The 24,261-nt window shown below is 35.2% G+C and overlaps 1 protein-coding gene across 1 annotated transcript in view; it reads left to right on the plus strand.

Annotated features, from left to right (window-relative positions):
• LOC115444232 (midasin) overlaps positions 1-24,261 on the plus strand; it is a 29,627-nt gene continuing 5,366 nt past the window's right edge. The window contains exons 1-30 of the mRNA XM_030169923.2: positions 1-218; positions 925-1,163; positions 1,364-1,612; positions 1,704-2,005; positions 2,396-2,598; positions 3,856-4,019; positions 4,130-5,637; positions 5,900-6,065; positions 7,037-9,338; positions 9,422-11,150; positions 11,536-13,168; positions 13,553-13,761; positions 13,932-14,064; positions 14,220-14,826; positions 15,069-15,571; positions 15,964-16,140; positions 16,408-16,823; positions 17,108-17,247; positions 17,420-17,646; positions 18,166-18,383; positions 18,720-18,937; positions 19,210-19,380; positions 20,152-20,352; positions 20,623-20,840; positions 21,333-21,495; positions 21,654-22,789; positions 22,919-23,048; positions 23,209-23,338; positions 23,726-23,804; positions 24,027-24,252. Of these exons, the coding sequence (XP_030025783.1) occupies positions 129-218; positions 925-1,163; positions 1,364-1,612; positions 1,704-2,005; positions 2,396-2,598; positions 3,856-4,019; positions 4,130-5,637; positions 5,900-6,065; positions 7,037-9,338; positions 9,422-11,150; positions 11,536-13,168; positions 13,553-13,761; positions 13,932-14,064; positions 14,220-14,826; positions 15,069-15,571; positions 15,964-16,140; positions 16,408-16,823; positions 17,108-17,247; positions 17,420-17,646; positions 18,166-18,383; positions 18,720-18,937; positions 19,210-19,380; positions 20,152-20,352; positions 20,623-20,840; positions 21,333-21,495; positions 21,654-22,789; positions 22,919-23,048; positions 23,209-23,338; positions 23,726-23,804; positions 24,027-24,252 (13,887 nt within the window). The 5' untranslated portion in view covers positions 1-128. The remainder of the gene's footprint in view (positions 219-924; positions 1,164-1,363; positions 1,613-1,703; positions 2,006-2,395; positions 2,599-3,855; positions 4,020-4,129; positions 5,638-5,899; positions 6,066-7,036; positions 9,339-9,421; positions 11,151-11,535; positions 13,169-13,552; positions 13,762-13,931; positions 14,065-14,219; positions 14,827-15,068; positions 15,572-15,963; positions 16,141-16,407; positions 16,824-17,107; positions 17,248-17,419; positions 17,647-18,165; positions 18,384-18,719; positions 18,938-19,209; positions 19,381-20,151; positions 20,353-20,622; positions 20,841-21,332; positions 21,496-21,653; positions 22,790-22,918; positions 23,049-23,208; positions 23,339-23,725; positions 23,805-24,026; positions 24,253-24,261) is intronic.

Genomic DNA, 24,261 nt, shown 5'->3' on the forward strand with positions numbered 1-24,261 from the left:
CAGTTGTCAAATTTTCACGTGTGTTCTTGTGTTGTGTACATTAGAAAACACGAGGCCGGCTATTTACGTGGGGCAATTTATAGTATATTACTTCTAATTTTTAGTAATAAGTGATACAAAATGATAAGATGGCAGTTAACGATACGCATGTAGCTCTTAAAACAATAGCAGCCATAACAAATACTTCGGAACTTGCTAAAACGTGTCGGGAACTCCAGGTTAGTAATTTTTATAAGACTTACCTTGTTAGAACTTTTAAAGCATTTTGCTTTATGACTATAAAACATACGTATGTTCTTAAATATTGTTAAGCTTTCAAGAAAAGTAAATAAAATAGACGTAGGTGTTAAATGATATCATAGGATTTCTGTTTAAAGTAATATGCAAAAAAGTTGATGAAGTGACCTTATGCGTGACTCAGAATCACGCGTAAATGTGTGAAGCACGACTGAGAGCAGTGCATTAAAACAATAAAGTAAAGCTATACATACAAAATTACCATTTAAGATGAACAATATAAATAAAATTTACTTCTTTTCCACTTGTATTTTTTTATAATAATATTTTGGTTCTTATATTACACATTAACAATCTATAATATTTTGTGACAAGAAATTAAGCAATATTATACTTACAGAATGTATTTGGCATGGCATTAATAAATAAAATTACATTTATAAAAACCTCAATAAAATCTCAAAGATAGTTTTGTTTCAAATTCTCTTAGATTAGTAGTAGTGGCATTAGGGTGTGGAAAATTAAAATAACTTGTAGATATTTATTTTGCTCTTAACTTACATATTTTGATTTAAGTCTTCTCATAGACTAACTATCTGTTAAGTTTAATTTTCACAAACATGAGTATGTGCCTTCATTTAGTAACGTAAATTAAAAAAAGCCCTATACAGCATGCTTTCTTTTCAGAAATCGGAACCTAAAGATATAATTAATAAATTATCTGATTTCATTTTAAACGTAGAAGATGCATTATTATTCAAGCAGCATTTATCAAACATCCTCCTCGCATTGGTATCAACAAGGATACCTTTGAAACTAGTATTTTCAAATCCTCAGTTTGATATATGCAGTGATTCTGAGAAAATAAGTCACTTGGAATATTCTATAGTTCTAGCTGCATTGAGTGATCATCCTGATGTATTACAGTAAGTATATAAGTTTTAAACTAATTCATTTATAATAAATTACAATTACAGAAAAAAAACTTACTTATGGAGTTGTTGTTTAATCAATTTGTATAAGGGCTTTGCCTAAAATGAAATTGAAACCTATGGAGTAGGATAGGCTACATAATTTTTCTACTTTTTATATAACTACTTTGTTAATAATATTTTAAATATTTTAGATACGCTCTTAAATATTTTGACATCAACAAAGTGCCTCCATTTGAAGTGTTTATACATCATGAGGATTCCTACAATGTGGCTCCAAAGAAAAGGCGGCTACTTGACAGTAGACAGAAGATTACAGATAAACAGATAGTGACATGCTGCTATAAATTGCTTACAAAGTTGCCCAATGAACTGTCAGGGAAATGGGATTGGACAAATTTTGTTAGTAACTTTTGTAATCATGAGAATGCAGACATCAAATGGTAATTATAAGGCATATTATTGATATAAAGTTTTTGCTCAATTTTGGAATATGTAAAGTTAATTTGGTGAAAATATTACTAAAAATTTTAGGATGGTAAAAGAATGTATGGTGATATTAACCAATATGACTGAAGCTCAATCAAAGAGTTTATCAAGAAATCTCAACATATCGGAATTGGAATCATTGCATTGCGCAAATGCCCAGAAACAAGAGACAGTTTACCCTATCAGTGACTATATAAAGGATGTGGATTTAAATGTGGATTCTGTTGTGAATGTTGATGGCATTTTATTACCTATACATGACAAAAACAATGTCCAAGATGGGAATCTCGTTCCTGTGAAATCTACAATAAACAATTTGAGGAGCTTAGCCCTTGCTGTGGCATCAGGTAATTATTACTCTAATATGTGTGCATATAATATAATGAATAATAATTCTAAAGACTTTAATAATAATTTAAAAATGTATGATGGACATTTGTCGCAGCCCTTGGCACACAGGAAAGTGTGCATACCTTATAGTTGCCGATTCATATTAAGGCCTATAAGGGCTCGCAAACATTTCCTGGCCTCTCTGCATTCCACCCTTAGAGCTTTTTATCCTTCCCCCACAATTCCTTCCCATCTATCTTCTTCGAACTTTCCTTGAGGGCCCTGCAGCCGCTAAGCCAGGGGATTCTAGTATCCCAAAAAACAAAATAAAAATAGCGTAAAAATTTAATATGTCTTTAGATTATTATGTACAAAAAAAAATTTCTTATCTATAAAATGTTTTCTAGGACAAGCTCTTTGCTTAATGGGTCCGGTAGGATCTGGGAAGACCTCTCTTGTAGAACATTTGGCAGCGATCACAGGACGCAAAGGGATGGCGTTTAAGAAAGTACAACTTGGCGATCAGACTGACTCACGCATGCTGCTCGGCTCGCATCAGTGTACCGATGTCCCGGGAGAATTTGTATGGAGACCTGGTGTTTTAACTGAAGTATGTTGGTAATTATATAAGATTTAATATAGCATGAAGATATTTTATTTTCAAAAAAAATAAAATGCATATACAGGTTGTTCCACAAATGGGGTATCAATAATAAGACCACTTATGTGTAAAAAAGTGCGAAAAACTTGTCAATTCCTTAAGAAAATAGTTTCAAAATTAGTTTTCAAACTTATTTTATGTCCATTGCGCATACCGGTTAATATGTAGTAACGTGTTTAATGTAGCCGGTCGACACTAAAATAGTTTGAGGGTTGGATGTATTAAATTGGTAATACAAATTTAATTACATAATGTTATAAGCAAACAATTACTTGTCGTAACTATGTAATGTTACTCCTGTATTCATAGACGTTTTTTATCTAAGGATGGAAAAAAGCTGTGATAATAAGTGTGTTTTTCAGTGCTGACGGCAGCCTTCGCAGTGCGTAGGCATAGGGCCATTGTGATTGGCTAATATTGTTGTATCTCAATATAAGCCAATCACAACGGTCCTGTATCTGTTTCTCAGTGCCCAACGGCACTACTCCCATCATCACAGCATTACTCCGTTCTTAGAGAAAAAAACGTCTATGAATAAGGGGGTTATTTTTAAAACCTTTTGTAATAGAACAGTCTGTTTAACGCTTTCTTGTTTTCCTTTTCGATCCCAGTATCGAGATAAATATTTTTGTAAGCAGTAATCGGTTTCGAGTGTAGATTTAGTAAGGGTAAAAGACCTTCGTATAATTCCTGGTACACAAAATATACTACTTGTATCTTAGCATGAGGTCAAAGTAAGAAGTATATGACTTGGATGTGTTTGAACAGTTGTCATCAGTACAGCTGAAATTACTGCCAACATGCTTTGTAATAAATTGAGGTCATATTTCAAGTATAAGCTTTTAAATTGCTTATTATGTTCTAGAGTATGTAGTTGAAATTATCTTGGTTTCCTTGAGAACTTACAATTCGATGAATTGTGCATTGAAGCATATTATTATTACATTCTTATTTTATTTCTGATATGAACATTGAAGTCAGTGTATATTCTGGACATAAGACTTAACATCTCATCCTTTGAAATACAAGGTGTTGGATGGTGTTTCTACTGTTTATGGGTGGTCGTATGGTTTACCATCAGGCAAACGCTAAGCTCGTCTCGTCATTCATATAAATAAAAAAAATAAATGATAGTTGTAAATACTTCTAGAACAGAAAATGCTTTTATATTATAGTCTTTAATTCTTTTTATTATTATTATTTTAGGCCGTACAAAATGGTCATTGGTTACTATTGGAGGATATAGACTGTGCTGCGCTGGATGTCGCGTCAACTCTAAGTTCATTATTAGAACGGAATTCTTTATGCGTCCCAGGATATAGGGACTCGCTTCCAGTTACTCCTGGCTTTCAACTCTTTGTCACCCAAAGGTATGGTTATAAAGAGTTGTAGTACGAATTTGTACTGCTATTAAGAAACAAATATCAAGATTAGTTAAATTTCCACACTTAAATGATTAATATAATTATTGTTTTTTTAGAACACTCACAACCAACTATGGTTTCCAGAAGAAAATGTCCAATTCCAGTGCCCTACTGCAGAAGCATTTAACACAAATCAATGTGGAACCGCTATCAAGATCTGAACTATCGGAAATAGTACAGACACTGCATCCAAGTCTTTCAACAATATGCTCAAGGATGATTGAAGTTTTCATGATGTTTTCTGTCGGAAGCCATGACACATCCTTACAAACTACTGATGCAGTTACTGACAAGGAAACTAGTATAAATGTGTTGCGTGGTTCTAGACTAATCTCAACAAGAGATTTGATGAAGTGGTGTGCGAGGGCGGTCGTGGGTTTTGACGTCACGAGCCCTGAGGCTGCATTAAAAGTCCTTCAAGATGCACTAGACATATTCACTTGTTCTGTATCATCTCCGGAACACAGGCTTGAGTTGGCGAAAAAAGTCGGCACATGTTTAGGAATAGTTGAAACGAAATCAGAGTTCTATTGTAAGCATTATAAACCGAATGTATCATTGCATCCAGCTTGTTTAGAAGTTGGTAGAGCAAAAGTGCCGCGCGTTGAAAAGAGCTTAGATTCAATCGACTTTGATGCAAAACAAGTCGTGTTTTCTTTTACGCGTCAATCAGCTTGCTTGTTGGAGAGGATAGCTTGCTGTGTCACATCAAATGAGCCCGTGCTGCTTGTAGGAGAAACTGGTACAGGGAAGACGTCATCAGTCCAGTACTTAGCTAGACAAACAGGCCATAAACTTGTAGTTATCAACATGAACCAACAATCCGATTCTGCTGACTTACTCGGCGGTTACAAACCAGTCGACTTGAAATATGTCATACGGCCAATACGGAACGAATTCGAAGAACTATTCCGTAGTTTCTACAACATTGAAAAGAATAAGAAGTTTCTCAGTCATATAGAAACGTGTTATGAGACAGAAAATTGGACAGCGTTACTGACATTGATGAAGCAAAGTCATAAAGCTGCCCTGAGCAGATTGACTGCTGAGAAAAAGGAGAAGAAATTAAAGAAGTGGATCACATTCGGTTATAAACTATCGAAATTGGACCAACAAGTGAAAGCCGCGTCGAAACTGACTTTCGCTTTTATCGAGGGTTCCTTAGTCAAAGCTATGCAAGAGGGACATTGGGTGTTACTAGACGAAATAAATTTAGCCTCAGCCGAAATATTGGAATGTCTGGCTGGTTTATTAGAAGACAAAAACGAGTCGATAGATTTATTAGAAAAAGGTGACAAAGTTCCTATCAAACGGCATCCGGATTTTACTTTATTCGCTTGTATGAACCCTGCTACAGATGTAGGGAAGAAAGATCTACCAGTAGGTCTCAGAAATCGGTTCACAGAATTTTTCATTGATGAATTAATGGAACGCAATGACTTGATGCTTCTCATAGGTGATTACTTATATCATATGAACCTTAGTGGCGCCGTTTTGGAAGCAATTTACAGTTTCTATTCTAACATAAGGAAAGAAGCAAAACTCAATCTTGTTGATGGTGCAGGTTGGTAATTTATTTAATACTTAAACGGCGTAATTATTGCATTTGGCATGCTCTTATTAATTGTTTATACAAAATAACATACGCAAACAATGTTCTGATTTATTGTTGCGAGGTTTTGATATGTGTATAGTCGTTATATAATATCATTAAGACATTCTGATAAAAGTCTCATTTTTAAACACAATATACCCAAGATAGTCCAATAATATTATTCCTTTATATTTGTTTTTTATATTTGTTAATACTAAAATATTTGTTTCAGGAAATTCGCCTCATTATTCCCTGAGAACTCTGTGCAGAGCTTTAACAGCAGCGGCCAAAGCGAAATGTGGTACAGTGGCGAGGTCACTCTTCGAATCGTTTTGTTTATCGTTCCTCACGCAATTGGATAGCTCATCGCATCCAATCGTCGAAGCTATGATTGCCAAGTAAGTGATATGACAGTATATGCAGTTGATCAGTGAATAGTCTAAATCCATGTTATTGTGTTGACGCTTATTTCTTAAGATCTCAATAAAATGATATAAGGAAAACGTAATATGATAAAATACAAGTCACCATGGTTAATATATTCATAAAATAAATAGGAATCTAATGAGTACTGTCTAAATGACTCATTAATATTGTTTTTAACTTTGTGTAAAAAGGCCCTCATCTCATCGAATAGTGGTAGACGTAGAATAGAAAAATTATTTACAAATGAAATCAATTTGAAACACCCTGTATTACAAATAGACTGAGCTACGTAATTTGATTGCAGCAATTTAATGTAATATATTCGCAACATCAAATTCAGTATGACGCCATTTAGCGATTACTGTGAAAACTATGAAATTGCCCCGAATATTATGAGAAACGACCAAATTAGAAGTTGTAACAATTTAAGTTTTAAGCACAGTTTTTTTCAAACTAAATTGGTTTCATTAATGTTAGAACTATTTTTTTTACTTATCCATGCTGTATGTATGAAATTAAAATCAGATGCGCAAAACAATTGATGATAAAAAAGTAAGCCCGGAGAGTTTAGTTTTTACCTTTCTTCTTCGGGTAGTCATTACTTAGACGGCTAATGAAAGCTTGGTACGTTAGCTAGGCTACGGCTCATATCGTCCTCACTGGTGAGGATCGCGGCGCGTTATTTTATTATTTTCCTGCTTACCTGCCCGCCTGGGCATTACCTTTCTTCGGATTAGCTTCTGATTTTTCAAAAAAAATATTTTATCCTTAATTTCAAATGTTCGTAGTTATATAATTGTTTTAAATGCAATTTAATAATAATGACTACTTTTATAACTTATTTTGACGTCCCATACGTGCAACTTTATTCGCCCACGAGATAAATAAAGTATTTTATAGTATTTATTTTAAATCCAATTAATAAATATTTAAAATTCCTTAGGGCAGTTATCGGGAAGAAGAATATAAAGACAGTCACCAATCAAGCAATCCCTGAACCGCAAGTTCTCGGACAAAAGTTTTTATTGTTTGAAGGCCATTGGATCCCTCAAGGCAAGGAAGATGTAGTTATACCTGAGGGATATATTCTTACACCTACAGTTAGAAAGAACCTTCGAGATATTGCGAGAATTATATCTCTTGGACGACTACCAGTTTTAATACAAGGTGACACGTCAGTAGGGAAAACATCTCTAATCACTTACATAGCAAAAACATCAGGGAATTACTGCGTCAGAATCAACAATCACGAACATACTGATCTTCAAGAATACATAGGATCGTATGCCGCTGATGCTAACGGCAAACTGGTTTTCAAAGAAGGTGTTCTTGTCGAAGCAATGAGGAAAGGCTATTGGATCATACTCGACGAATTGAATTTAGCACCCAGTGACGTTTTAGAAGCCCTGAATCGAGTACTAGATGATAATAGAGAACTGTTCATACCTGAAACACAGCAGGTTGTAAAAGCCGATCCAAACTTTATGCTTTTTGCTACTCAAAACCCGCCTGGATTGTATGGAGGACGTAAAATGTTGTCCAGAGCGTTTAGAAATCGTTTCGTCGAATTACACTTTGATGAAATACCGAAGAAGGAATTGGAGACGATTTTACATCAAAGATGCCACGTGCCGCCGGCGTACAGCAAGAAAATGATAGCTGTGATGGCAGATTTGCAGCTGAGACGGCGTGGTTCTGCCGCAGTCCAAGGCAAAGATGGATTTATTACTCTGAGGGATTTGTTCAGATGGGGTGAAAGATATAAACATGCTTCCAAAGAGGCTCTAACGGGTGAAAAATTCTATGACTGGGACCAGCACATAGCTGATGAAGGCTACCTAATTTTAGCAGGTAAAGTGAGGCAACCCGAGGAAAGGAGCATAATCGTAGAAATAATACAAAAAAATATAAAGAGGACAGTGAATCCAGATAATCTTTTTAACTTAAACGAGGAAACATCTCCAGTGACTAAAACAATACTAGAAACAATCTTGAACAACCAATTCGATGAATTTGCGCATATCGTATGGACATATAATATGAGGCGTTTGGCAATTTTGATAGCCAAAGCGTTTACTTTTAAAGAACCGGTATTGCTTGTGGGCGAGACTGGCTGTGGTAAAACAACAATATGTCAAGTTCTCGCTGCATTGAAAAAGCGGCAACTTTTAGCAGTCAATTGTCACATGCACACAGAGAGCTCCGACTTTTTAGGCGGACTGAGACCCGTGCGACAGTACAAAAACGACGGCAGATTATTTGAATGGGTTGATGGACCCTTAGTGAAAGCTATGGAATCTGGAGATATGTTTCTGGCTGACGAGATATCTTTAGCTGATGACAGTGTGTTAGAAAGATTGAATTCTTTGCTAGAACCTGAAAGACAGTTGGTACTCAGTGAGAGAGGCATGGAGGACAATTCTGATATAGTTGTCGTAACAGCTAACGAGAACTTCCATTTTATCGGAACTATGAACCCTGGCGGTGACTTTGGTAAGAAAGAACTTTCACCCGCTTTGCGTAACAGATTCACAGAAATATGGTGTGACAGTGTCACAACTAGAGAAGATTTACAAAAAGTATTAGAAAAGAGTGTTAACAAAGGAATCTCATTAGGAAACCAAGAAGATGGTAGTTCTGGTATAGGAACAAGTATTTTGGACTTCACAGACTGGCTTAAGAATTCGGAAGCGACGAGCAAATTTCCGTTTAGTATTCGCGATTTGTTATCTTGGGTTCAATTCATTAATATAACTGTGGCAAAAGGCCTCTTAGATATCCCTGAAGCTTACGTCCACGGTGCGTGCATGACTTTCTTAGATTGTTTTGGCACTGCCCTAACAGGACATATAGATTCCGAAGTTCTGACCACACTACGAAAAACGGCCATTGATTTTTTGCTCAATCAAATTAAAACAGTAGGAAGTGAATATTTAGATAATTTAAGGGATATGCTTAGTAACAAGCAAACAAAATTCATTGCTGAAAGTGATGATGGTAAATTTGGCATTAAGCCATTTTATGTTGATGTGGGACCAAATAAGGATATAGTAGAAGGAAGTGAGAATTTCACATTTACGGCCCCCACAACAGGTGCTAATACACTGCGATTGTTACGGGGAATGCAGTTAAATAAAGCTATTTTGCTTGAAGGCAACCCTGGGGTGGGGAAGACAAGCTTAGTGACAGCGTTAGCAAAATCATCAGGACATAAAGTCGTTAGAATCAACTTGAGCGATCAAACTGTAAGTAGTCCTTTATTTTTACTTATGTATGTATTTAAATTCACCAAGTTTATTAGTTATTTATTGGTTTACTTGTCTTTCAGGACATAACTGACCTTTTTGGCACAGACCTCCCTGCAGAAGACGGTTCGTTTACTTTCAAAGAAGGTGCGTTTTTGAGTGCTTTACAAAAAGGAGATTGGATTCTTTTGGATGAACTTAATTTAGCTCCCCAGCCCGTCTTGGAAGGTCTAAATGCTTGTTTAGATCACCGGGGTGAAGTGTTTATACCAGAATTAGGAAAAACATTTAAAATAAAACAAGAAACGAAATTGTTCGCCTGCCAAAATCCTTTAAAGCAAGGCGGGGCGCGAAGAGGCCTTCCACTTTCGTTCCTCAACAGGTTTACACAAGTCTATGTAGATACTTTAACACATGAAGATCTTATTTACATAGTTAATGCACAGTATCCTAAAATACCTCAAGACATATTACACAGAATAGTGAAATTTAATTGTAAAGTTGCGTACGAAATAGTAGAATTACAATCGTGGGCTCATAGGGGATCGCCCTGGGAAATGAATTTAAGAGATATACAGCGATGGTGTGAAGCTATACTGAATGATATAGATAGAGGTAAAAAAGTTGCACCTGGAAAATTCGTTGATATGCTTTACGTGAATCGTATGAGAACTTTTAAAGACAAAGAAAGAATGATTCAAGAATACAATGAAGTTTTCGAACCGGACTATCCGAGGAGTGACAGCGCTCCACAATTTTATATTAATGATAAAAATATTGAAATTGGTGATGTAATTTTGGAAAGGAATTACGAAAAATATTTCAAAAACCGTCGTGCGCTCGAAAGTAATTTGGTAGTTTTGAGAAACCAAATGCCTACATTAAAAGCTTTGGCACAAAGTGTTAAAATGAATTGGTTGACTATACTCGTTGGTCCTTCTGCTACGGGGAAAAGTAGTATTGTCCAAGTACTAGCCGACTTGACCGGCAATGACTTGCAAGTCATTCCTGTAACATCGGCAATGGATGTGTCGGATTTATTAGGTGGTTTTGAACAAGTCGATTATAACAGGAATCTCGAGAACATTTTTGATAAACTGGAAACAATTTCAATTCAGACAGTAAGAGATATGTGGCTAAATGAGAAACATGAACATTGGAAGTCGAATAAAATTCTTAGTCACCTGTACCAGTACAAGACTTTGCAAACCACTACAGATAATGTTAACAATGATGTAGAAATCTTTAAGGAAAGGATGAATTTCCTTTTAAACCATTGTGGTAAATTAGAAGAATATACTAAACCGTACAGTTTCGTTGCAAATACATTAAAAGATATTGTGATCAGTTTGAAAAAATTAGAAACAAAGATATCAAATGTTACGTCAGTGAATATTGGAGGGAAATTTGAATGGGTTGACTCATTGCTAGTCAAAACGTTGATAGAGGGGTCTTGGTTACTTCTGGATAACGTTAATTTGACGTCGGCAGCAGTGTTGGATAGACTAAATGGTTTATTAGAACCTAATGGTGTTTTAAGTATTCCTGAAAGAGGCAATTTGAGTGAAATTAAACCGCATCCAAACTTTAGAGTATTCTTTACTATGGACCCGAAGTATGGAGAAATTTCTAGAGCGATGAGGAATCGTGGTGTAGAAATATTCCTCCTGAGGTCTGATGATTGGAATACAGTGTTATCAACAACAATGGCGCACATGGATTTAACTGGATTGCTGGCGTCTTGCGGTTTGCCAACTGAATATCATGAAATTTGCATCGAAGCTCATGAGAGGATGACTGCATTTATTCAAGGTATGGGACAGTTTATTAACTTACTTACTTCCTTAATGTTTTTTAAACTTTGTCATTGTGAAACTAACTTGATGCATCAAGCTATTTTGTACTTTATTATTATTTTAACAAACTTAGTTATTCCTGCCTACAATTGGACGTAGATACGCAAAAGGTCTATAAGGTCTATATTTTCCATTAGTAAAAACATCTTAGTCAAAATACGTTAATTTGAACTTTTTATTAACGAAATATAAAATACAATATTAATGAGCAAAAATACGATTTAAACTTCAATCTTCACTATCTCAGAGTGTAATTTTGTGGGTTGGATCCTTTTTGCGTATCTACGTTCAATTATAATTAATGTTTCAACATAACAACTAACTTATATACATTTTTTAAGGTCTCGATCGTCCAACAATATCGCATTTACTTCAAGCTGCTCACTTAACATGGCAGCAAATCGTACGAGGCATGACAATGTATACTGCGGTGATCAATAGCTTCACAGACGTGTATATAAAACCTAGATGCGGTGGTGACTTTGCGACTGACATGAACTTATCTTTGGCTGAAATAAAAAATTACATGATGAAACGTTTGGAAGATTTGTTACAAGAAGTCGATTTCGTAGAGCCACGAAGTGTTAGCCATACATTAACCGTCAAAGGGCTATGTTCAAGCTCATCTCACGAAGTCGCGAAGCAAATTTCATACGTCGCGTGTCAAGAATTTTTGGGTTTACAAGATTTATCTAAGTGCCATCTGCAGGTGTTATTTAGTATGTTGACAGCATACCTTAAATGCCCCAAAGAGCTTTGTGCTATAACACACAGCATTATCAAAGAGCGTTTAATGGAAAAGTACACCGATAAAATTGCTATTATCACTGAATATAATGACAAAATTCTTGAATTTTTTGAAAGGAATGCTGATGTTGAAGTGTTGTTTAAAAGATTCTACCCTGAAAGTTTTGATTTAAATGATGGAGAATTGAAAGGTAGCAATAAAGCAATGTTACTACTATATAACGAATTAACTAAAATACACCTTCAAACATATATAAATAAAAGTTGTTTTTCGACGCAGGATTATTCCATAGCTGTATTAGCTGGCAAAATGACTGACGATTTTATTGAGTATCCTATTCTGAAGCAGTGCTTTGCTTATTTGAAAATCATTGAAGCCTACATTAAAACAGCTATATCGAAAGATAAAGATTCTCTAGACGATAACGCTACTTGTAAAATACTACAATTCTTGAATTGGAGAAATCGATTAGTTAAACTGTCACTTGAACCAATGTTTACTATGACCGAAACGAGAAAGAGACAAATCCTCAGAGAAGACATCGTGCCGTTACTTTACATTCATAGTAAATGGGTACATAAGTATTTAGTAGAAGAATTGTTTTATCTGTCGCGTGATAGCAATGATATTACTGAATTTGAAGATGCTGTCAAAATTATTGAATTGAACCGCGATGAAAATAATTCTAAAATAGCTAAATTGAGCAAGAAATTAAGAAAACTGTATGGACAACCAAAGCTGTATGTGAATGAACAAGAATATGATTTGTGTACTGCAAGAAGAAATGTTTATAATAAATTAACCGTAAACATGAATCAGCCTTTGAAAAACCAATTGAACATACTTTTAGCAAGTGCAAATACTGAAACAGATATAAGTTTTGCCTTAGATGTTCCTGATGGTGATAAATTAGCACTGGTCCAAGAAAATATAACTAAATTGAATAAAATGCCTAAAGAATTTAGAACAACAGGATTAGAAACCAAATTGCTTCCAATCACTTCATACATTATTCAAAGAGTGATTAAGATGTTGCAATCCAAGTTCTTTGTTACCATAAATCGACTAAATGTAAAAGAGGATATGATTAGTAGTGATGTTTCCGATATTCTGATAAACTTGGTGCACTTGGGTAAGAACACGAAAGGATTCCCGCCAGCTTTGTTGAACCTGCTACAGGTCGTTCAAAGAATTCAGGCAAAGGATCAAGAATTACTTAGCCAAAGGTAACCTTAAAATCAATATATATCATAACCCTAAATTAGTAAATAACAAAATTACGTAATATCAAATTAATTTGATACATAAATGAAATGTAATAATTATGCAGTATATAATTTTTGTAGCGCAGCTTGCTACGGCATTTGCAGACAAATTTATTCGCTTGAAACATTTGAAAGGTGGATTAAGCCAATAAGAAATGCTATTTAACACTATTAATATTTTTTAAATATTTTTTTTTTTAAAAAACTAGACCAGCACATATAATACATTTTTTTATCTATATAAACTTTAACTGTGCCAAATCTCACACTCCTCCGTACGCGCAATGTGCTTAAAAGTGAGTACCAAGTTTATCTACACGTACTTATTATAGATTACATTTTCAGGATATCGTCAGTCCCTTCGAAATTTTGGGATGAGTTTTACAAGTTCCTAATCAACTCGCCAGCGTTATATCCTATGCCATTCCTAACAATAAACAAAATGGATTCTGAGGAGCCCGAAGATTTGCCCGTAAACTCCAAGAGGGTGTCGGATAACCTGCCGCTGTTACCTTATTATGTTCAGAAGCTTACTATCACTGAAAACAATCAAGGTTCATATTACATTTGGTTATTTTTCGGTTATCCTGCTCATCTTATAGTAGTTTGTTTAATCTGTTTTGCGTCTTAATTTAATAAAAATAAAATAGTAGTGTCGTTTGCGCGTGCGCAGTAATGATACCGATTTTCGAATTATAATTTATTTATATACAAAATTTTCTAGATGCTCGTCATCTATTGGCTTACGAGACGATATCTTTAGAAGAAAGATCTGAATATTCTATACAGCTGGGGACAATTTTGAACATTTTATGGAAGAATATCGCCACATTGGATACAGCCGCGAACTGCAAACTGTATGTATTTAACATGAGATTTATAAAGTACCTATGACATAAGAATAGATCGTGTAGTATAGTCATATTGCAGTGTTGAATGAAAACAAAAAAATCTATTTCCTAAAAAAGATTTTTTTTTTACAAACATTAAGTATCTCGAAATTGTGTTTCAGCCAAACCGACGCAGCATTCGAAATTCAAAAATTCGAAGAACTCATGCTATATTTAGGTTCAATTCTTAACACCTCAAAGGAAAACAACGATGTTTCTATAGAAGAAATTAAACTTAAGTTGCAGCAACATTTGAAGGACGATTCCATCTTAAACACGCTTCTGAAAACACCAGTGTACGAAGAACTGAAGAGGTCGCAAAACGATAAAATTAAAGTTAAACTACTAACATCCCACCTCTCGCTGTTAACAAGCGTCTTATCACTAGTGTTTTTGTCAGAAATAAACCCCGTAGACCACGTCGAAAAATATCGACTCAAACTTCAATATATCGAAGAGGATATAAAAATGTTTGACGCTTTATTGAGTACATATTACATGCACGGTTTGGTTACTGGTACTTTATCGATTACGAAAGAGATTCTGAAATCTTCACAAGTGCCTGTAACGGAATTTTGTGCTAAAGAAACTAAAGATGACCTCAAGAGGGTCCATCCATATTGTAGTCATATATTAGAATTAAAGGAATCCACGGCGCAGCGAGTTCAGAAATATGCATTGGGTAATACCTTCAGGCCTCAAGAACCGTCGTATGGCAGCTTTGTTAAGGTGAGATATCCAATTTTTATGATATTAGGAATGGAATGATAACGTCAGAGTAATTTGATTCGGGACTGTTATATCATTTTTAAGGCTGTATCAAGGGTGTGGTAGAATCGAAGTATTATTATCAATATCGATAAAACTTAGAGTATTTGTAGAAAATAATTAATTTAATAATTCAAAATAACAATAAAATTATAGTTGAAAAAATATCATGTATTTTATACTTCTTATGACTTTAATTTCAGGATTGCAAACATTTCGCGAAATCGGTTCTATCGCCTCAAGCGATGAAAGGCATTACTGGAAACCTCATCGGTATTTGTTATAAACTTTACGAGCATTTACAAGCGATGTCCACAGAAAAGGGTCTTGTGGAAAACGCACGAACAATAGTGAAAGAAACCTCGTCATGGCTGTACTCGGTTAATGCGTTCTACAGGAAATTAGAAAGTTCATATTCCGACGCCTTCCCGGACCTTGCAAAGCCCTTGCAAACTGCGATCTCACAGATCGTATATTCGGTATCATCTCTCAGGGATCTGGTTATAGAAATGTCCCAGAAGAAGGAGCAAGGGCTTGTCCTAAGTAAAGCGGTGACAGATTTGATGGTGTATCCAAATGTTATAAATATGAGAGGTGACAAAGAGGAACATTTGAATAGATTTATACATTCAGATTTCGTGGCGCTGTTGAACAGAAATGTGTTAGCGAGTGACGATTTCAATGCAGCGGAGCAACAGTTTATCGAGTGAGTAATAGTTTAAATAAATTTTTGAATTGTTCTATGTTATAAATAAATAGGATATCGATAATTTGTTTAAATGGTAATTTGTTATTTGCATTATAAATGCAACCCATTATCTTATTAAAATAATGATTGCCTTTTTCAAATTTCAATTTAATTCTAACGCCTTATCAAAGGTATTTGATATTTTTATAGTTTTTATTCTTGTCTCATATCCTGTACAATTTATGCATTTAAGGATAACTAAGATCAGACTTAATGATTTTATTTCCCATAGTTTATTCGTTGTAATTATTATTTCTTAGATTATCGATAAAATGTGATCCTATATAACATAGAAGAAAGGGTTCTTTTAGTTAACAGTATTGAAGTAAGGTTAATATTATGTGTTTTAGAGTACTAAAAATGAATTTATTGGAGTTGCGTATGCACTGTACGGCGGCGGACAGAATCGATAAGATGTCTGCCGACTCCATGGTGACGATGCTCAACGCTATTGTGAAGGCGTGGGACCTGCAGCAACGGGAAATCGAGAAGAAAAAACAAGACGACGAAGCGCTATATGTTACCAAGTAAATATCTTTACTATCTTGTATTTTTACTAGTGCTGAATATGTTCAAATATGCAAAAAAAAAGGTTTTTTTTATATTAGGAATAAAAATATGAATATTATTGGTAATGTATTACAATGGAATTGTATATCAAAATGTCGACAATATCATTGCGAGAGAGCTTTTACGTGCTTTACCTGAATGCAATAGAGATCAATCTATAGATGGTACTAAAAGCATTGGTTACACGAGTGAAATATAAACAGGAACCTATTTAATATTTTCAGATCAAAATGCGAGGATGAAGACGAAGAAGCAATTGCGTATGAAGAAATCCTCGAAATGTTCCCCTCATATTCAGAAGTCGACTTTGGCGACTTCAAACCTCCCACACTAGAACAGAAAATTAAACCAAAACTCGAGCAAAAAACTAAACCGAAGCAATTCATATCGTCAGAAGATGTTTCTTTAGTTTACAAATGGCATTCGAGTTTTGTACGTAACATGACTGAAGCGGAGTGGTTACCCAGCCGAAAGAAGTTGGTTGGTAACGATATAATCAGCGCGTTTCTTCAGAGGTATCCTGTATTTAGCAGGATTATACAGAACGCTTGGGATGCGCTTGATGCCGAATTGGAAGGATCGATATCTCCAAGTTTGTTAGTACTTGTATCGCAGATAAAAGAGAAAGTGGACGGTCAAGGTGAGATATGCTTTTGTTATTTATCGATATATTTTTTTGTTTTGATTAAAACTTTGCTCATTATATTGCACCTGTTGTAATTATAATTCAGTCCACCAATAATGTCAACTAATGAAAGTCGTTACGTCCTTTGGCGGCAGAATTATAGTTACTTACTGAGTATGCCAGTCGATTATATATTTAGAACAGTCAATATACTGAATTTTCATATATGTTATCAATTCGAGCATAAAATTCTAAATAATAACAATAAATGTTGAATAAAATATACCATTTGTTTGCAGATTCTAGTAGCAGCAAGGCCGACTTCTATCATTCTCCATGGATCTCTGAAACCAAACAATGTCTGCCATTGCTACAAAGGGTAAAAGAAAGCACCAACGAGCTGTTAGACCAGTGGCCAGATTTCCCTACACTTAAAGAGGTAAATTTATTAAATTTATAATTTAATTAACTAAGGTTTATAAGATCAGTCAAATTTGAAAAAAAAAAAAACTATTTTAAGGGTGTCACTCATTCTTGAATCACGTCATAATCCATATTTAATGAAGAATTGGCGTACTGGTAATTTTATCGATATATTTTCTTTGTTTTAGATAATCGTAATAGTAAACAGAATATTGAGTTTTCCTGTCACTAGCCCGGTGTCGCGATTCCTAACCGGCTTAGAATTACTAAGAGACAAGATCGAGGAATGGAACAGGAATGCTCATAAAGGGAACAATCTTATCGATATATCTCTAGCTGTGGGACAGCAAATTATCAATTGGAGGAAACTCGAAATGGGACATTGGAAAGAGTGCCTCAGCAACTTGTATTACAGGTATGTATTAAGTGCTTTTTTGCATATTGTAAATCTAAAGCCTAACTGTAAATCTAACCTCTCACAATTAAAGAGGGATGTGCATTTTTATCGATTCAAATCTCTTAACATTGTCGAGTGACTTCGGGGTCGTCAAACTAAAGCACTGAGTAATAACCGTAAATATCATAATATAGTAAAGAAATTGCAGTTTCATATCTGCATTAAAAAATTCCCTTTTTCTTTTTTTATGATTCAATTAGTGGCTGGGCATCATTTAAAATCTTATGTCTTAGGTTGATGAGGGTAGCATAGTGTCACGCAATAACTTGTAATTCTAAGTTCTGTATGATGTTGCAACTATTAATGAATGGTCGTATAGTTTACCACCAGCCTAACAATTCGACTTGTGCGATTGTCATCATTCCAATAAAAACATAATGCAATGCAGTTTCATGGTATTTTTGTGTCAATTGAGGACTTAATAACTGACTTAATATTTTAAGTTGTGATTAACGTGAGTTAAATTTTGCTAAACAGAAAACAATCCGAAGCGCACAAATACTGGTTCTACCTATACGCTGTTATCAATACATATTTGGACTCTGAATCGCCCGACACAGTGCCGGCAGAACGAGTCATATCCGTTCTCAGGGATTTCATGGAAAAGTCCAACTTGGCCGAGTACGAAGTCCGTCTGGATATTATTTACGTGTATCATTGTCACTTAGTGCATCTGGAGGCTAGCGATAGACGAGGTAAGAATAATGTTGTTTTTTCTAATTATATTATGAATCACCCCTATAATATTATATATTATAAATATTAGCTTGGTGAGGTATGGGTGGATAAGTAGCCAAACTGCTTCAGCTTTCGTGAATAAATGCAAACATTATTATTAACCAGCACAGAAGTTACTTCACGAAATTTGATGGAGTCTAAGAAAATAGTTGGCTAAGCAATGACATTATCCTTTAATGGTCGGTATAATTATATCGGACTCTAATCATTTACTTCAAGTATACTAAAGATCTACAAAATATATGTATTTATTGAATGTACTGGGCTCTATAAATAATTTTATTTTTATACAGACGAGCTTCTAGCAATATTATGGAACACATACAACTACTATTCACAATTTAGCGCACAAGTTGCCGCGCATATCAAAGAGAAGCGTGCTCCGATCGAAAAGAAGCTTCGAGATTTCGTCAAGATCTGCACGTGGGATAGAGATCTTAGTTATTGGAGTGTGAAGGATACTGTCGAGAAGGCACATAAAGCGTTACACAAACACACCAAAGAGTTTGAGGTTAGTCACATTGTGTATTTTTTAATAACAATGCGAGTGATTTGTTAAAGTTTAAAATTTATAATCGATAGATGAATTATCGATATTTATCTATATATCGATATTTTTTTCTTCTTAGTACGATTGTCTATACCTATTTAATTAGCTTGATATTGTTTTATTATTCAGCCCACATATTTTAATACGACGATACGACGAGTGAATATCGATTTTACGAATACTCGTAAAATCGATATGGACGCGGAAATTGTTGAACCTGACGTGTGTTGCAGAGCGTCCTGAAGGAGAGCGTGGCGAGCTGCTTGGTGGACAGCTCGTGGGAGGCGAGCGCGGAGCACGTGGGCATCTGGGACCGGCCCAAGCGCGCCACCACCGCCGCGCCCGCCGGCGGCGCCTACATGATCGACCCGCAGAACCATGTCGTACTCGCCAGGAATATAAAGGTACTAGTGCTATATCCACGTAATATAATAATATAATAATATCGGCCCTGGATTATATACTGTCCCACTGTTGGGCACGGGTCTCCTCTACTACTGAGAGGGATTAGGCCTTAGTCCGCCACGCTGGCCTAGTGCGGATTGTTTTCCTTCACCATTAAAGCAAGCGATAATTTACAGAGAATACACACATATCTTTTAGAAAAGTCAGAGGTGTGTGCCCTTGGGATTTGAACTTACAGACATTCGTCTCGGCAGTCCGTTCCACAACCAACTAGGCTATCGCCGCTTTTTAGTGACGTGCTATGTTCTATCGTGTGTTTCTTGTCATCTAATATTGGATTTAGAAAGTGGATGTGTGGCGGCAAAATTAACATATATCAACATCTGATCATGTTGGAGTCACTAATGTAGCTACGTATAGGTAGGCGTCGTAAAGAAAGTGATGTTTGCGCTTCTCTATGGAGAGAACGCGGCTGGTCAGGCGCAACATCTGCTTGACTTTAGATTTTCCATTTCCAAATTGAAGCATATATTATTATGTCGATAATTATATAAACGACTCGACCACGAGATATAAATATCAGTGAATTGTCGCTTTGTTGACAAATTGCATAAGAGTGCCAATTTAAAAAATAAAGTATTTATTTAAGATTTATGTCAATAGTATATTAAGCCCTTTATAGAATTTATATACATTTAAAATGTTTTTGTTTGATCTATATTCACGAGAACATCACTAGGGACATTTGTTAAAATAAAACTTGTCTACAGAAATATCTAGATCACGCCGAACAGCCCTGCGAGTATATAACAGACGGCAGCCTGTTGTCCAAGGTACCTAGCCTGTTGAACAAAGCGAAGACATTGTGCAAAGACACGATCACAAACACGTCCTATCCTTCGCTTGTACAAGAGCTGGATGATTTCGTGACGCTTGTTATTGAGACGAGTACGCATCTCGGGTCTTTGGAGGTAAGCAGGTTTTATATGAATTTAAAATGCTTTCAATCGTTAAATTCATATCAATGCCAAGAATAAAATAGGTAACCTGTAAATATCTAAAAAAAAAACTCTGATGGGTCTATTGCACATGCCAAGAATAATAGAAGTAATCTGTTAACATGTGAAGAAAAAGTCTCTGATTATTCTAATTGCGCTATCGATAGTTTTTTGTAAGCGGCGTATGCGCGTGCAATTTCATTGTAATAATATCGTTTGTATAAAATGAAATTTAAATTTTAGGTTGACGCAGCATTACCGAGAGAGAAACAAAAGTCTCAAGCAAAGAACATTGTTCAACAAAAACGCAAAGCATTGGCCGATCTGTTCAAATACCTCAGTAAATTGGGACTGAACTATCGAACTGGACTGGTCATACTTTCAGCGTCTGATAAAGAATTGTACGATTTTACGTTACCGCCCGTTGATTTGGGTGCTGCTATCGGATATTTGAAAAGCAGGTAATAAAAATAACATAGCATCTCGCGAACGCCTTGTTCTTATGCGTTACGACTACAAGCGTCTTATTTACTTTCGGCGCCTTATATATTTCCATCGCGTTTAGGACTCTTGGGTACCGTATGTGACTTACGGTACATTATGGACATGTGGTACCGTATGTACTTCAGTTAACTTATATAGTTCAAGCGACTTATATACTTCTGGCGCCTTATTATTGACAGCCGTATAATTTTTTAACCTTAAATAAAAAATAAAAATATGGTATTAACAAACTTTAGTTCTTCCATTAATTTCCAGTCGTCCTAATCATGGACTTTGTTTTTATTGTGGTTATCGATGCATTCGGTCACCTTTTTTATGCTCCCACCACTGCCTCCTCCTTGCACCAGAGACAATCCGTAGCTACGTCAAAGGTCCTTATAAAACCTTCATACTTTAAAATTGGAATAACTTATTTTATATCTAATAAAAATGTAACTATCCTGTCATAGACGCTGTGATGCAACGCTCGGTCTGTTATGGACGGGATGTGAGACATACTTCCAGAAGAACATCGCACGACACAGACTGCTCACGGCGGCGTTGCAGTCGCCGCATCAGGATCTGGGCATGCAAAACATCGAACGGTGCAAAGGTTTCGCTGCTCAGTTGTTGGTAAGAAAAATGCAGAAAACTTAACGTTTTAGTTCATTCGAGTTGATAGTTTTGTGTAAAAAACGCAAAATTATTATTAGTACTTTCAAAGGAATGTCGATGTGTTTACTTCCTTATTTTATGAAATTATAGTTAAAGTTTATTGTTTTTTCTTACAGAACCTAACAAACAAACAGAAAAGGTCAATATCGAAATACTCTCGATTACTCTCTGATCTACGTACAGTTGCAACTAATCTAACAAATGCTTTAGACATTGACACAGCAAAGACAAACTTACCAACATTGAAACAAAAGATCGATATTCTTATCGAATGTTACGCAAACACTAGCATACTACTCGAACAATTTAATATGGTACTAAAATCTTGCCCAGAAAAAGGCGTGGGCGCTGATTACGAGCCTGATTTTGACTCTGTATTATCCGATTCCAAAATAGTTCGTTGTTATAAAAATAGCGATGAATGGCGTGAACTTTGTAGAAAAGTGAAAGCTCTGATAGCAAATGTTAGTAAACAGAAGAACAATCTTCACAAAGTTGTTTATACAACTCCGAAGCAAATTGGTCAACATGTTGGGGAACTTCCACTGGCCTCGCAGAGCCACATAGATGTTGCTAATGATTGTGAAGAAAACTTAGAAAAGCTGACGAGAGATGTAGATGATCTTTTGGAAGAATATCAGTTTAGATTAAAATCTCAATTGTGCGAGCATGTACCTCAGCATCCAATATTACGCAGCATGGTAGAACTGTCTCAATATTTGAAAGATACAGTAAACCAACTTGGAGAGTTGAACAAAGATTCTGATGTTCCTATGGATTCTATAACAAGTGACGATCTAATAAACCAAACTGAAGATTTGATTGCCACTATGCTGTTGATAGTACAATCTGTGTACAAGAGACACTTACCGATCAATGAAAATATGGAAGTTATTAATGCTATTGATGAAATAATTCAAAGCCAAGATAAACCTGAGTCCAGAGATATCCTTGAAGACAAACATTTGAAGGAGCGTCTACATGATAAGTTATCCAATGATTCTAAAATGCTCCAGTTAGATTCTTTGATTAATAAAACATATAATGTTTTAATAAACTATGTACAATATGTAGCCAAAGGTAGCAAAGACATAGATGAAGTAAAGAACGTAGTTATGAGATCAATTCCGATATTGGAGCAAATTGTATTGTTTGTGCAATATTTCATTTCACAAAAGGTTGCAGTTCACAGAGTGTCGTGTAAAATGTTATCAGTTTTATTGAAGATATTCTCAGATCTTGCTTCTAAAGGGTAAGTTACATTATTAATGTTATCATCCAATAAAATGGTATAAAAATATTACTGAAAAGATTTTTGAACATAAATAGTAAATAAAATTTCAGAAGTAAAAAAAAAGATAACACCTTCCTATTTTTATAGTTTCTGTAAACCATCCGATCTTGATATGGAAGAGGGCGAAGGCGAAGGGGGACCTGGGAAGCTCTCCGGTGGCACTGGACTTGGAGAAGGAGAGGGACAGAAAGATGTTTCCGAGAGAATCGAAAATCAGGTAAAAAAACGTTATTTCTATGAAGAAGTAAATGATACGTCGTAAAATTTTATTTATTGATAGAAGTTTTCAATAAGTCTCGTTTTCGTAATATCACAGTCCTCGTATGTCGTGACATATGGCTAGGAATCAAACTCAATATGAAAACTATTTGTTGTAGGACCAGCTAGATGACGCTCACCGCCCTGGAGAAGAGAAAAAAGAAGAAGATCGAGATTGTAAAGAGGAAGAGAAAGGAATTAATATGACTGATGACTTTGATTCCCATTTACAAGATGTGGAAAAGAAAGGTATCATACTCTACATTTCAGGATATTTTTTAGTTTTTGTTAAAATATAGAAATAGTTTACGTGTCGTAATTTATATTTACCCCATAACATTAAGCTCACTATAATAGTTACTTACTATTGTTATTGCTATCTTAATATTGTTAAATTTAGAGTTAGATTATATTGTTAGATGTAAGTGTTTTGGCCAAGTGCTATAAACTTTCATTGAATTTATAAATAAATAAATAGAGTGCCAACAACTTGAGCACTTTACGGCGTGTTATACTAAAGATTTTGGTCGGCTATTATACAATTTAATTTATTTAAATGTCAAGAACAAAATGTACATTCAACTTCGAATTTAATATTCGGCAATATTTATAACATTAACTGAATATTTTGTATAGAGGGCGATGACTCTGAGCAAGAAGACGACGAAGATGACGCAGATAAACAAATGGGCGACACTGACAACGCAGCTGAAAGGTAAGTCAAATTTTTGTATAGGGGTAGGCACAACTGTACAATATCCAAATTCCGCCTGTATTAAATAACATATAACTTTTCTTTAGATCTAGAATATTTTGAATGTCCCATAAACTTTTCACTTTATATTTGCCAATGCGTCTGGTATTTGTATGGTTTAGTTATTGCGATGGAGTCAATTAGTTTCAAACATCTTTTTTAAACCGTCTAATATTCTGACAGGCTAGATCAACAAATCTGGGGTTCGGAAGATGAAGAGGATATTGATGAAAGTAATGAAGGAAAGAAAGACAAAGAAGAGAAAGGTAAAGGTGAGAGTACAGGAGAGAAAGAGATGGGAGCCAAGGAGGAAGAAGAACAAGGAACTGATGATGGAGCTGAAGGGAAAGATAAAAAGAAAAAGAAAGATATCAACGAAATGAACGAGCCTGAAGTCGATGACGATCATGTAAGTATA

The sequence above is a fragment of the Manduca sexta genome, chromosome 16, assembly GCF_014839805.1.
Source record: "Manduca sexta isolate Smith_Timp_Sample1 chromosome 16, JHU_Msex_v1.0, whole genome shotgun sequence".
NCBI classification, from domain to species: domain Eukaryota; kingdom Metazoa; phylum Arthropoda; class Insecta; order Lepidoptera; family Sphingidae; genus Manduca; species Manduca sexta.